The sequence below is a fragment of the Indicator indicator genome, chromosome 23 (genome assembly GCF_027791375.1).
Source record: "Indicator indicator isolate 239-I01 chromosome 23, UM_Iind_1.1, whole genome shotgun sequence".
NCBI lineage: Eukaryota > Metazoa > Chordata > Aves > Piciformes > Indicatoridae > Indicator > Indicator indicator.
In genome coordinates, this window is record NC_072032.1 from 5513033 (window position 1) to 5526051 (window position 13019).

A 13019-nucleotide genomic window follows, 5' to 3' on the forward strand; every position below is an offset into this window, starting at 1 on the left:
AGACAAGAGAGACAATCTGACTTCTGTCCCCATGCTAACCACAAACTGCTGATTTGATGGTTGACTTCACAGCAGTGGGAACCCTCAGGTTCCTGTTTCTTCCCAAGGACAAGGTGCAGCCTTTTCAAATAGCACAACTGCAGTGGCTGGAGGCACCAGCTCAGCTCAAATACAGCATGGCATTCTAAGAAACCCTGAAAATTGGGAGGACTGAGGCATCTGAAGGGAGGTAGCCTCTTGCCTAGGTCAAGAATGGGGTGGGTGATATCTTCTTAAGCCATTCCAGGTAAAACTGTATTTAGACATGGCTTTTTCCTCAGAGCCTTTGCTTTCTACCTCATTGTTGGGAGCTGTCATGCATCCATGCACCTTTGCTTCACAATGTTTGTTTCTGCATTCCCAAAGCTGCAATTTTCCAAGAGCAATATGGTGACTGATCCAGAGCAAACAGGAATGGCTATTATTGTCATGTACAGGTCTCTGGGGGTTTGGTCTGGTTGGGTTTTACATGTTTGGGGGGGTTTTGTGTATTTTTTTTCCCCTGGCTGAGTCACTGTTACTTGTCATTGGTCACTCTGGTATCCTGGCTGGCTGGTTTTCTGACAGCTGGGGGAGTCAAAGCAAAGGGTTAGCCCTATGTAGATGCATAGGCTGGAGAAGCAGCCTCTGCCTTCGTCCACTTTTCCTTTGGTAACTTCACAAGCTGCAAGGAAAAGTACTTCAGTTCCCCCAAGGACATTGCAGGGACTGGCCGGCAGATGACACTGTTAGTCCTAAGAACCATCTAACATCGCAGCAGGGCCCAGGAACTGCTCCTCAGAAAAGGGAAAGGAGCATTCCAGGGATAGATGAGTGCCTTAGCATCTTTGGGAGTTCAGTGCCCACTCCCTTGGCCAGTGCTGCTGAGCAGGGGCCGTCAAAGACACCTTTATCTGCAGTTTATCACTGCAGATAAACTGCTTTACCTCCATCAGTTTTCCTTTATTTGCAGATGAGCCTGAAACAAAGGATGCTTGGTTTAGTGGTCATGGTAGTGCTGGGCTGATGGCTGGACTGGATCTCAGAAGTGTTTTCCAACCTTAGTGATGTTATAGCAAGTAAGACAATGTGTTTCCAACAAGTTCTGAGAATTACAAATTGAGCCCCCATGTTCCTGTTTATCCACCCAAAGTCAATCCTGCTGTTTCAGAAATTGATTTAGATTAGGAGATGGGTTTGCAAGTAGCAGTACAAGACTGTCATTTTTCAAGCCTAAAGTGCTGTCAGCATCACTTTGAACTGCTGGAAATGCCGATGCAACAAAAAGTTACTCTTCTGTCATAGTTTCTCTTTGTTGTTTTTGGGCCTGGGGTTGTTTTCTTCAGATTTTCCACAGTGAACAGTTTGTTTCCTCTGTTCCCTGGAGCAAACTGAGGCTCTTCCTCTATTATTCTTTGGAATAGAAGAGCCAAGCAGCCTCAGCATTCTTCTTTCTGACACACTCCCTTCTCTGCTGGTCTTCATCCCGCCCAGGATGAAATCCCTTTGGAGCTGCAAGACTATTCACAATTGTGGTTTGGGTTTGTTTTGTTATGTTTTGTTTTTCTCTTGGATTTCAGGTTGCCCCTGAGACAAAAGCAGTCATGAAGTGGTTGAGATCTATCCCATTTGTGCTCTCTGCCAGCCTCCATGGGGGTGAGCTGGTTGTGACTTATCCTTATGACTATTCAAGGCATCCTATGGAGGAAAAAATGTTCTCCCCTACACCTGATGAGAAGGTAATGTTGATTTGGCAGGGTGAGCACATCAGAAGGATTTCCACCTGTGAAACTAGGGTAGCTTTTGCTTTTAACAAGTGACAAATTTAAATTCATTTAGATGATATCCAAGTGTGGTTATGGATGCATGTGTGTGTCAAATATCTAATACATTACACATTTAGATGTATGTATATATATATAGAAAATATGATTTATTCACCTACTTAATGTGCTTTAAAATTAGGATCCTTTAAACACTATCAGCTTGATCTGTAAATACTGAGCCATGTTTTGTGAGGCCAAACATGATTTCAGAAGTTACCTCTCTGATGAGGAAAGGCTGAGAGACCTGTGGCTGTTTAGTCTGGAGAAGGGAAGACTGAGAGGGGACTTTGTGAATGTCTATCAATATCTGAGGGGAGGGTGCCAAGAGCAACAGGCCAGGTTCTTTTCAATGGTGTCCTGTGACAGGATGAGGGGAGATGGATACAAACTGGAACCCAGGAAACTCCACCTCAGCGTGATGAAAACACTTCTTTACTGTGAGAGTGATGAAGCACTGGAGCAGGCTGCCCAGGGAGGTTGTGGAGTCTCCTTCTCTGGAGACTTTCAAAACTCACCTGGATGTGTTCCTGTGTGACCTGCCCTAGGTGTCTCTGCTTTGGCAGAGCATTGGACTCAATGCTCTCCAGAGATCCCTCCCAACTCCTAACATTCTGTGATTCTGTGTTGGGAAATGGCAGGTTTTTCCTATGTGAAGGGTGCAGGCTGTGGTGTTTTTTTTTTTTTTTTTTTTTTACCACCGATTTCCAGAAGAGAAGGAACAAGCCTGACCAGCAGCATTGTTTTCTGTGCAGGAAATCAAAGCGTTTGGGCTGCCATATGGTGGCAGCCTTGTAACATTTATTCCAGCTCGGCTGCAGAGGAACGGTTTTCCCTTCTCGTCCCCAGGAGGTTCCCCATTTGGGACTCGCTGTAAATCTTCTGTGAAATTTTTTGCCATCTTCCCTATTTCCCTTTGGTTTCCTCAATCTAGTATTCATTGCCGACATGCCCACGAGGAGAGCAGCTCAGTTTTCAGCCTTCTAGCGTGTGTTAGAAATGTCCCTGGCCTCTCAAGAAGTGCTTCTTTTCTATAACAAACTGAGGCTGAAAATAGTCAGTAGTTGATCTTTGACTTGAAGCATCTTTGAGCATAGCTCTGGCCTGACTTCTTCTGAAGCGACAGTTCTCAGCAGCACATAGCAGATATTTTGATATTGATGGCTACTAAACCTTTTCTGTATCAATCCATTTCTTCTGAGCTGTGCCATACCTGCTGACTGTCTGTGTGACAGTGATTTAGCAGTAAACTCAACCAGGCACTGCACAGCAAAAGCCCCATGTAAGAAATAGCTGGTGAGTGGTAACCAAAGCTCCAGAAGCTCATGGTGAGGACTAGGGGAAATCATCAGCCTGTGCACCTACATCCAAGTGCCTGGGGTAGGAGTATCCTGATGGATGCAGGGATGGTGGAGAAATACGGCCATGTGTGCCTTAGCAAGCAGTTCACCTGTCAGATGGAAGGGCTGCAGTCCCTCCAGCATCCCCAGGCAGGGACAGCAGATGTGTGTGAGTTAGATGGTCATAAAATCATAGTATTGTTGAGTTTGGAGGAGATCTCTGAGATCATCAAGTCCAACAGCTCACTAGAGCTGACATCCCACCACTGCTGCTAAGCCTCTGCAACTACACCACATCCCTCAGCACCGCATCCATGTGTCTTCTTAATGTCTCCAGGGATGGTGAGATCCAGGATTCATCATACTTTAGCTGCTAAGTGTATTGCTCTCTGAGCTTATTCTGACTTTACAAAAACTAATTTTGGATTTCATCTCTTCATTCACTTGTGCTAGTGGCCAGGCAAAAGCCTTGAGCCTCTTGGTGTGAAAGAGGAAAAGACTTGGTCGCTGGAAATAAAACATCTGCAGATGTCTTTGGGAAAGGAAAGGAACATACTCATAAGTCACCCAGGCACCTTCTAAGGTTTTATCAAATATCTTCCACGGGAGGTTCAGAGCTGGGACCCAAATTAAAGGTCCTGGCCTCAAAATAGTGGCAGTGAAAGTTCTTGTTAACATCTTTAGTTACCATCCATTTCTTTTCTTCTCTTTGAAGGAGACCTAATTGTCTGGGATGGGAAATGCAAGTATAAACTCAAGGGAGATGCAAAAGCATTTTGTATTGTCAGGACTCTTGGTGCTTAGCCATCAGAAGTGCTTTGGTACATTTTCTTTATTCTTACATAGCAGTCTCTTTCCACCTTTCCTTGGTCACCTACCTGATCTCATTTTGGTCTTGATGACAACATAGAATCACAGAATGGCTTAGGTTGGAAGGGGCCTAGGAGGTCAGCATCAAGGATAAAGTTTTAGGATTGCTTCTAAACCAAGATTTTAGGCACCCAGCTTCTTGTACACATTGTCTTAGACAATATGCAATGACAGCCACGCTACTAGGATCTGATAATTGCTTTCTTTTCAGTGTTGAAATCTGAAATCAGAGCTTTTGTAGGTGAGGCTCAAATAAACAGAGAGGAGAGAGGGGATTTCTGTACAAAGCTGGCACAAAGATTGGAGAAAAGTGACAAGAACCTGGTTCAAAGGAATAGTTTCTGCAGATCACTGCTGTTTCTTCAGTCTCCACTACATGTACCTGTCACTTTTCCCTTCTGGGTGGTGGCTCCTCTGCTATTCATCAGTATCAACACTCTTAGGGAATCAGTGGTGACATCCTCCACCACCACATCCTATCCTTCACTTTTTAGGAATGGTTTCTGCCCTGCAAAGAAGCAACTGTCACTGAGATCAGCCTGGCAGGTTGTCTTGTGAGAGTGATAAGCGCAAAGCAAATTGACACTGTCTATTTTAAGCAGCAGCAGCCAACATGAAGACTTGGTTAGGCTGAGGTTGGTGTTGGCATTCTTGAAAGGGTGGAAATATCAAGAACTAATTTCAGCTTCAAAACCTGAGATCTGAAGTACAGTCAAGCCCTCTACTCTTGCCCCAGATGATAGGTTGAAGCCAATCATAACAAAACCCTCTGGTTATTTAATGTTGGCTCTGACTAGATGAATTGAATCCCAGAGAAGGACCTTGAGAAGAAGGAAAATGAAAACTTGCTGGCAAAATATCCTTGCATGGAGGTTCACCCTCTCCATCAGCCTTGAGGATGCAGAGCAGCTCATTGAGCTCACAACAGCAACAGTTACTAGTAGCATAATATCATACTCATAACATTGTTTTGGTTTGAAAAGACCTCTCAGATCATTGAGTCCCACCATTCACTACTGAGCCATGTCCCAAAGTGCCATGTCCACAAGCTTTTTGAACGCCTCCAGGGCTGGTGACTCCACCACCTCCCTGCCAGCCTCTTCCAAAGCCTGACCACTCTTGCAGAAAAGAAATCTTCACTAACCACTAGCCCAAACCTCCCTGGTGCAACTCGAGGCCATTTCCTCTCATTCTTGACACTAGGGAGAAGAAACCAACATCCACCTCACTACAACCTCCTTTTGGGTAGTTGTAGAGAACACCAATGAGAGTGTTTACAGTTTGTCAAAGCAAATGTATCTGAAAACCTTTTTGTTCCAGGTGTTCCAAATGCTGGCCAAAGCCTACGCAGATGCACACCCGGTCATCTCCGACCGATCCGAGCTCCGCTGCGGGGGGAGTTTTGTAGAACGTGGAGGTATTATAAATGGTGCTGAGTGGTACAGCTTCACTGGAGGTAAAACCACTTTACCATCATATCAAGTGAGGTAAAACCTCTATGTGACCTTTATGAGACTCAAGGGTTTGAATGAAATCATTTTGTTCATCTCAGTTTGCTTTAGGTCGGATGCCTGCAAAACGTAACCTGTGAGGGATTTAAGCAGCGCAGCTGTGTGTTGGTAACGTTTTTGTTTGGATACTAGGGGATGTGTTCAGCCTTGATGTGACCTAAAGGAAGTTAATGAGTTATACAAGGGTCAAATTTATTATTGCATATGATAGCATTTTAGCTTTCAAATCCCAAGTGGAGAAATAAGTGCTCTATGCCATGCTTTCCTTCCTTAGCACCAGGAATTTGCATTCATCTTGCAGACTCTGCACATGCTGCTTTTTTCAGTCTGGTTAAATAAACCTTTCTCTTTTTTCCTTCTTTTTTTTTTTTTTTTTTCCCCAAGGAAAACTACAACTGAGACAAACATCCCCTTCATTTGTGCTTAGGTTTTTAATTTGATTTTTCCACCCCCCCAGCAACATTTAGCTTTCTCCATGACTCCTGAAATACTGGCCTGGATGAAATATCAACGCGTGTGAGTTTTCAGTTGTGTTTTCAAACAGGATTCAGCTGGATTCCCCCAAATAATTGTATTGAAAATAGGCATTTAGAAAGCTTTAGGGCATGGGTGAGAATTAGATTTAAGTATCTTCAGCTTACATTCTTCTGGAAATTACATCCAATGTCTTTTGTATAGAAACAGTTTTGAACAAGCTCATGGCACAAGGTCACCTCTTTGCTGGTGACCCTTGGCAAATACCTCTGATACAGCTGAATATCCAATTAACCAATCCTTACCTCTCCATCATTATTTCTTGGTCAGGTGAATAACAATTTTAAATGCTGCTGCTTTGTTTTTTTGCCTGAGAGAAGTGTCACTGCCCTTAGTTGATTTGTGGTTGAAATGAGTTGTAAATCCTGAATTTGTTGAATGCTTTTAATATTTGGGCTGTGCACACTTGTTACAATACACACAGGGAGCTTCAGCCAGCTGACTGCAATAGCCAAGCTCCATTTGTTGTGTGGCTTGTTCATGAGCTCTCCTTTTTCTTTTTCTTCCCATAGGTATGGCAGATTTTAATTACCTTCACACAAACTGCTTTGAAGTTACCGTGGAGGTAGGATGTGAAAAGTTTCCCTTGGAGGAAGAACTCTTTACAATCTGGCATGAAAACAGAGGTGCCCTGCTGAATTACATGGAAATGGTAGGGCTCTGCTTCTGCAAAGCTTTGTGCTTACACTTTGTCTTCTTCATTCTTTGTTAGGTATTTATTTCTTAACTGTTTCCCTGGTTAGTTATCAAGATAGCACTGACTCAGTCATCACACTCCACCCTGGTGCCTCAGTTTGTCTAGCAGGACACACAGGTAACACATTGCTTACATTGCAGGGAGGATGGGCACTGAGGACTGTGTGAAGGCCTTGACAACAGGGGGAAATTGTGTGTAAATACTTTGGAATTGGGTTTGGTTGGTAAAGGTCTTTAAAATCATCCAGTTCAGCCATTCTCTAACTCTACCAAGACTGGAACTAAACCATGTCCCTTAGCATCACATCTCTGCCTCCTCGAAACACCTCCAGGGATAGGGATTCAACCACCTCCCTGGGCAACCTGTGGTGGTCTTTGAGAACCCTTTCAGTGAAGAAGTTTCTTCTAATATCCAACCTAAACTTCCCCTTGAAACTTGAGGCCACTTTGTCTCATCCTGTCTCTTGTCATTAGGGAGAAGAGACCAACCTCCACCTTGGAGGTTGCTCCACCTGTCTCCAACCTCCTTTCACCTCCCCTGATTATAAATCAACTGTCCAAAATTTAATACTAGAGAAAATATTCAGGAAACTATGGATCAACCTTTCTCTTGAAGTAAAACAAAACAAACAAAAAACCAAAACAAACCAACAAGATCTGTTTTCTACAGAGCTTCCTGGAACTTTTTCCTTTCCATATTCCATGTTTGTGGTCCAAACTCTATCTCATGGCAGCAGATGTAGAACCAGCTAAAATGAAGAGGGTCTAAGTATCCTACTAGAAAAGCCATTTCCACATTTTCCACCTTGATTTCTTTATGAAAGTAGTTTCAGAAAGACCTGAAGTCTGATCTTCTAAAGGCACAACTCCAGGTCTGTGAGCATTAAACCAAACCATGTAAAAATCATTTTTAATGATGCCTTTAAGCTCAGCCCAAATACCTCACTGACAATAAGTAAGTGAACACAGAAGCAGAAGTTGCTCATCTTTCTCAGCCATTAGCAGATTAGCTTTCTGCCATGCTTTGTTTTGATAGAGTATGTAGTAATTTAAAATTGTTAGGAGTGTTTTTATGGCCTTTCTAAGCAACCTCTTGCTACTTGTGGTAAGTATTATCATTCAATAAAGTCTACAGTCCAGACCACCAAACTCATTTCATTTTACAGCTGTCTGATGAAAATGAGTTTTAGTGAATCCAAATGGAGCTGGGTTAAATCCATATAGATTGCAGCTGAAGTCTTCAAGATGTAAAGATTTTTATAGTGTTGGGATGATGCTGTAGAAGACTATGCTGGAAAAGCTTTTTGAGTAAATGCAGGACAGTAAGCAAACCAACTTTGTAGATAAGGATGACTGAATTACTCCTGATAAGGATTAAGTCTGCCACAACCAATTCAAACTTTTCTTCTTCTGATGTATACCAGGCTGTTTGCTGTGTGCACAAATCTACTTGCCTTAACATGAAGAAGTAGAATTCATTTTCATAAACACCAATCTCTTATCCTGGCCAAAAGAGATATCAAAAGACTCTCCCAAACTTGTGTGGCACAGGCTCAGGGCAACTCAAACCCCAGAGTATTTGCTAAAGCAAAACAAATCATCACTGGTAAAGAAAAGTCAATTTTGTCATTTTTACCCCATCATGTTGTAATTGCAAAATGATTATTGAAGTTGGATGAGGTCATACTACTTTGAGTATGTCTATACTGTAAATTAAATTTGGGTCTGAGATGACTCTTCTGAGCAGATTTACCACCCCCTTGCCCCCCATCCATATGATAAATCCTCAAGTCCATGCTGAAAAGCAAACTGCAGTGCTTCATCATTAACAGGTCTTCAGGAAGAGTTTTTAAATCCTTACACTAAGCTGTTTCCAAACCCTCCAGTGAATAACTCCACTCAGTAGAGAAAGGCTGATTTACAAGACCTGGGACAACACAGCCTCACCTGGAATAAAGAACTGCTGCCACCAAGCTTTTTTTTTCCAGCTTCAAATTAACAATTATTGTAGTCAGAGAGTTACATGTTTCTTTTAAAACTCTTCTATCTTCTAACAGAAAAGCAAATTTATTTTCTCCATTGTTTTGAGGCTCTGGGTTTTTGTTGTTGTCTATTCTTTCATGACAAAGGATAATGGAAAGTGAAAAATGGGAGAAAGAGAAAGAAGTAAAGAACAGCTCAAGTTGATCATAGCAGTTCAGGGGTGAAATCAAAATAGAATTTGTTTTTGTTTAAAAATACCATACAGAGTTTCCAGCAGAAAATGGAGAAAACAAAACAAAAGAACCTTAAGAGGACTGGATGCCAGAAAAGAAAATTTCACTATTCAAACAATTAGACATTGGAATAAACTCCCAAGGGATGTGTTTGATTCCCCTACATTAAACAGTTTCAAGGCTCAACTTGACAGGGTGCTGGACCATCTCATCTAAACTGTATTCACACCCTGAAAGGTTGGACTTAGATGATCCTTGAGGTCCCTTCCAACCTGGTGTTCTATGAGTCTATGAATGTTTAAACACTTGGATTTTTTTTTTCCTGTTTTGTTTTATTGGACTTCAGCTATAGTGAGCTGTTTGTGCACCTCCTGGGTGACAGAATTCAAGTTGCTTTTCAGTTTGTCACCAAGCACGTGTCTCAAATCAAGCAGCTCAGTTCTGTGCCTGTTGAGAAGGGGAAGAGGATGTTACACCCACTGCTATCACGACACCCTGACATGTAGTGAAGTGTAGGCAGCAGAGAGATGATCAGTCCCAAGGAGCTCAAGTGAGACCTTTTCTGTGTGTATAGAGCAACAGATTGGTTTTTAAAGCCTTTGTTTCGTGTTTGAGGTTCTGGGTCTGGGGCAGACATTCTGCACCAGTCTTTACTATGGTCAGACCATGAGGTACCAGTGATCTGTGCAGAGAAGGGTCTCTTGAAGCACAGCCCAGAAAAAACTCCTGGTGCCACCTTCAAGCTCTCAAAACAGAGGATGTGATCTGAAGGGGCATCAGCTTAGCACCCGAGAGCCTCTATAATAGGCTGAACCTCTTCAAAGTTGTTTCCTCTCTGCAGAGATTTCCTTCTGGAAGATGAGGAGGTGATAATGTGGGAAGTGATTCCCTTCTAACTTTTACTTTGCTTTGCCAGATTCATCGTGGGATCAAAGGAATTGTGTCTGACAAGTTTGGCAACCCGATCAAAAACGCTCGCATTTCAGTCAGGGGCATCAGGCACGACGTCACCACAGGTAAGAGTTTGGATTTAAGCTTTTGTCCTAGGGCAGAGTGGAATCACTGAGGGCTTCCCCTGCAAAAGTCTTGTGGTACCTGATAGCAGCAGCACCTTCATGGAGAACTGAAGGCTCAGCTGAGGGTTTGTTTCTAGAATAACATGAGAAAAGGCACATCACACCGGCTGCTGAGTCTGTCACGTTGAGACTGACATAGTCCTTGCTGTTGAAACCTCTTCCTGGAGCTGCCTGCTGTCCAATAAAGTCAGTAAGTCTTCAGTGAGGTTCAGAACTCCACTTTTATGCTTCGTGTTTGAACCAATATGGCAACAGCCCAGCTCAGGGGCTTTAACTCAGCTTGTGGAGGTGCAGAGCCTGATGGAATAAGTTGGCAGAAATATTGTAAGCATGAAGTGTAGACATTCAGTGAGTAGGATCTACAACTGGAGTAACTGCAGTGATTGAAGGGCCCACAGCTTTTGTTGCTCAGGTGGAAAAGCATCGATGTATGCCATTATTGGCCAACAGTCCTATCAGAACGTTGAGATGTTCACTTTATAGCTGCCAGCAGCTGGTAACCATGTACTGAGGCATAGGCAGCTGTTAATTTTCACAGTCATGAAGTTCTGAGCTTTTAGGCTCTCACTGAAATCAATGCTCTCATTTTCTTATTGATGTCAGTGAGAACAGGGCTGGCCAGAGGAGTGCAAAATAGGAGAGATGAATGGTAACATTTTGCTCTGATGATAGTTGTTGAATCAATTGGGAAAGCCAGAACAGTTCATAATGCAGTGGATGCTTTCCAGCTTTCCAAAATACCAACATTTGAAGGGATACAATAGTGGAGATGATGCAGATTCTTGAGCCTGGTGGGAGACTCTGGCATGAATTAGGGTTTTTTCAAACTCCTTCCCAGACAATGGCTTCCCATTGGCAGTAGACCTTTAAAGAATTAAGAATTAAATAAAAAATGTGTTTACATTGAAAGAAAAAGGGATATTTGTTCTTGAGTTAGGTGGAGTTTAGAATGTCATATGATTAAGAAGTCTTTTCATTTCAGTGTTGAAAAAGGCTGAGAAATTCCATGAGAAACTAGCATTAAGGCCACATTAACTCCAAGCTAAGAAACTTAAAATGAAGGAAACATAAAATGAAGAATAAATATTCTGGTTTAAAAGTCCCTGCTTTTGCCTGCAGGCTGGAGGAACCTTCAGCTGGAGGAAATTTACACCAATTTTACACTAATGGCAATTTATTCCAGCTGCAGTTCTGACTCCACAGCCTAATGTGCTATAATGTCTGCAAAGTAATTGGATGTAATATAATCAAAGCAGGGATTTCTTAGCTCCTTAGACACGAGATATGTAGAGAGATATATTGCAGCCTGGATTTCACTTTCTTAGGTTTCACATACTTTTGAATTCATTCAATTTCTTTCTTTGCACCCCTGGGAAAGCAGCCTGCAGGAAAGCTTCCCTACCCTGGGATACAGGCACAGCACTTACTGATGTTTGATGGGTGGATATTACTCCATCAGCTCCCAAAGGGCAGATTTTCCCAGATGGGATCCTTTTTTGTTTTTTTGGGTGGTTTTTTTTTGTTTGTTTTGGTTTGGTTTGGTTTGGTTTTGGTTTTTTTGGTCATTCAGGTGTTTGCATCTGAATTTTGGTCAAAATCTGAGCCCCAACTGCTCTGAGTTCCTTTGGAAACCTGCCCCTTAAATGCTTGTGCGTGGCCTTCCAGTGTCTGAAGGGGGCTACAAGAAAGCTGGGGAGGGACTTTTTAAGGTGTCAGGGAGTGATAGGACTAGGGGTAACGGGAAAAAAAATAGAAATGGGTAGATTCAGATTGGATGTTAGGAGGAAATTCTTCCCCATGAGGGTGGTGAAACACTGGAAATGGTTGCCCAGGAAGGTGGTGGAAGCTTCATCCCTGGAGGTTTTTGCAGCCAGGCTGGATGTGGCTCTGGGCAACCTGATCTAGTGTGAGGTGCCTCTGCCCATGGCGGGGAACTAGATGCTCTTTGAGGTCCCTTCCAGCCCCAACAATTCTATGATGCTCTGTGTGTGTGTGAACATAGAGCTCTAAGGGATGCAAGGACCAAAAGCCAAGCTCAGCTTTGTTCTGTCTATACCTTTCTTAAGCTGCTGATGGAGACTACTGGCGACTGCTGGCCCCAGGGACGTACATGGTGACTGCCCAGGCAGCAGGCTACAGCAGGGTGATGAAGAAGGTCACCATCCCTGCCAAGATGAAGCATGCTGGGCGCGTTGACTTTGTGCTGCGCCCTGTTGAGAGCTGGCCCAACAAGCTCCTCCGCCGCTCGATGGATGACACCTATGACCCCTATGACCCACTGGAACGTTTTGACCCTCATGCCCAGCATGGGCAGCCTGAGGCTCGAGGTGGGTCATCACTGGGCAGGGAGAAGCCTTGGTGGTGGTCTTACTTCAGCTCTCTAGACCTGCACAAACCTTTGTGGCTGCTCAAGCAGCGTTGAAGGGAATCAGGGTGCTCTGCTCACCTGGCTCTGCTACCCTTCCACCCGACTCCAGAGGTCTTTCTTCACTGCTCTTGGCAATATTTAAATCTGTTTCATCTGAAAACACGAAGTGAATTCAAGCACACTTTCCTCTTTCATTCTCTCTTCACAAACTGACTGTGTTGAAGTGGTTTTCTGTATTAAAAGCCATGGTGCTCACCCGTTCACAGCCCAGCTGTTGTGCAGTTCTGTTCTTGGCAATCCTCTGTGCTCCTGCCCATGGAGTTAATGACCACAGCCATTATTTATTAGGTTCCAAGTACCTGCAGAAATATATTCCTGATCCTTTAATGCATTCTTCTACATGCCTACACATTAATGACCATATTATAAAAACAACTTTCAGAAAGCTCTCTTCTTTCCTCTCTTTCTGTTATTTTAGCATATTAAGTCCAGTCTATTAACTCTTCTAATACAACTCACAATAATTTTTAATTTTTATTTCTGATTTTTTGTTTTGTTTTTTTTAAT

At 43.1% G+C, this 13019-nt stretch overlaps 1 protein-coding gene across 1 annotated transcript in view; it reads left to right on the top strand.

Moving 5' to 3' along the window:
• The window catches only part of CPZ (carboxypeptidase Z), a 37371-nt gene extending 24865 nt beyond the window's left edge, over positions 1-12506 (top strand). The window contains exons 7-11 of the mRNA XM_054391574.1: positions 1599-1757; positions 5372-5507; positions 6609-6748; positions 9925-10024; positions 12151-12506. Coding sequence (XP_054247549.1) covers positions 1599-1757; positions 5372-5507; positions 6609-6748; positions 9925-10024; positions 12151-12506 — 891 coding nt within the window. The remainder of the gene's footprint in view (positions 1-1598; positions 1758-5371; positions 5508-6608; positions 6749-9924; positions 10025-12150) is intronic.
• Positions 12507-13019: the final 513 nt, after the last annotated feature.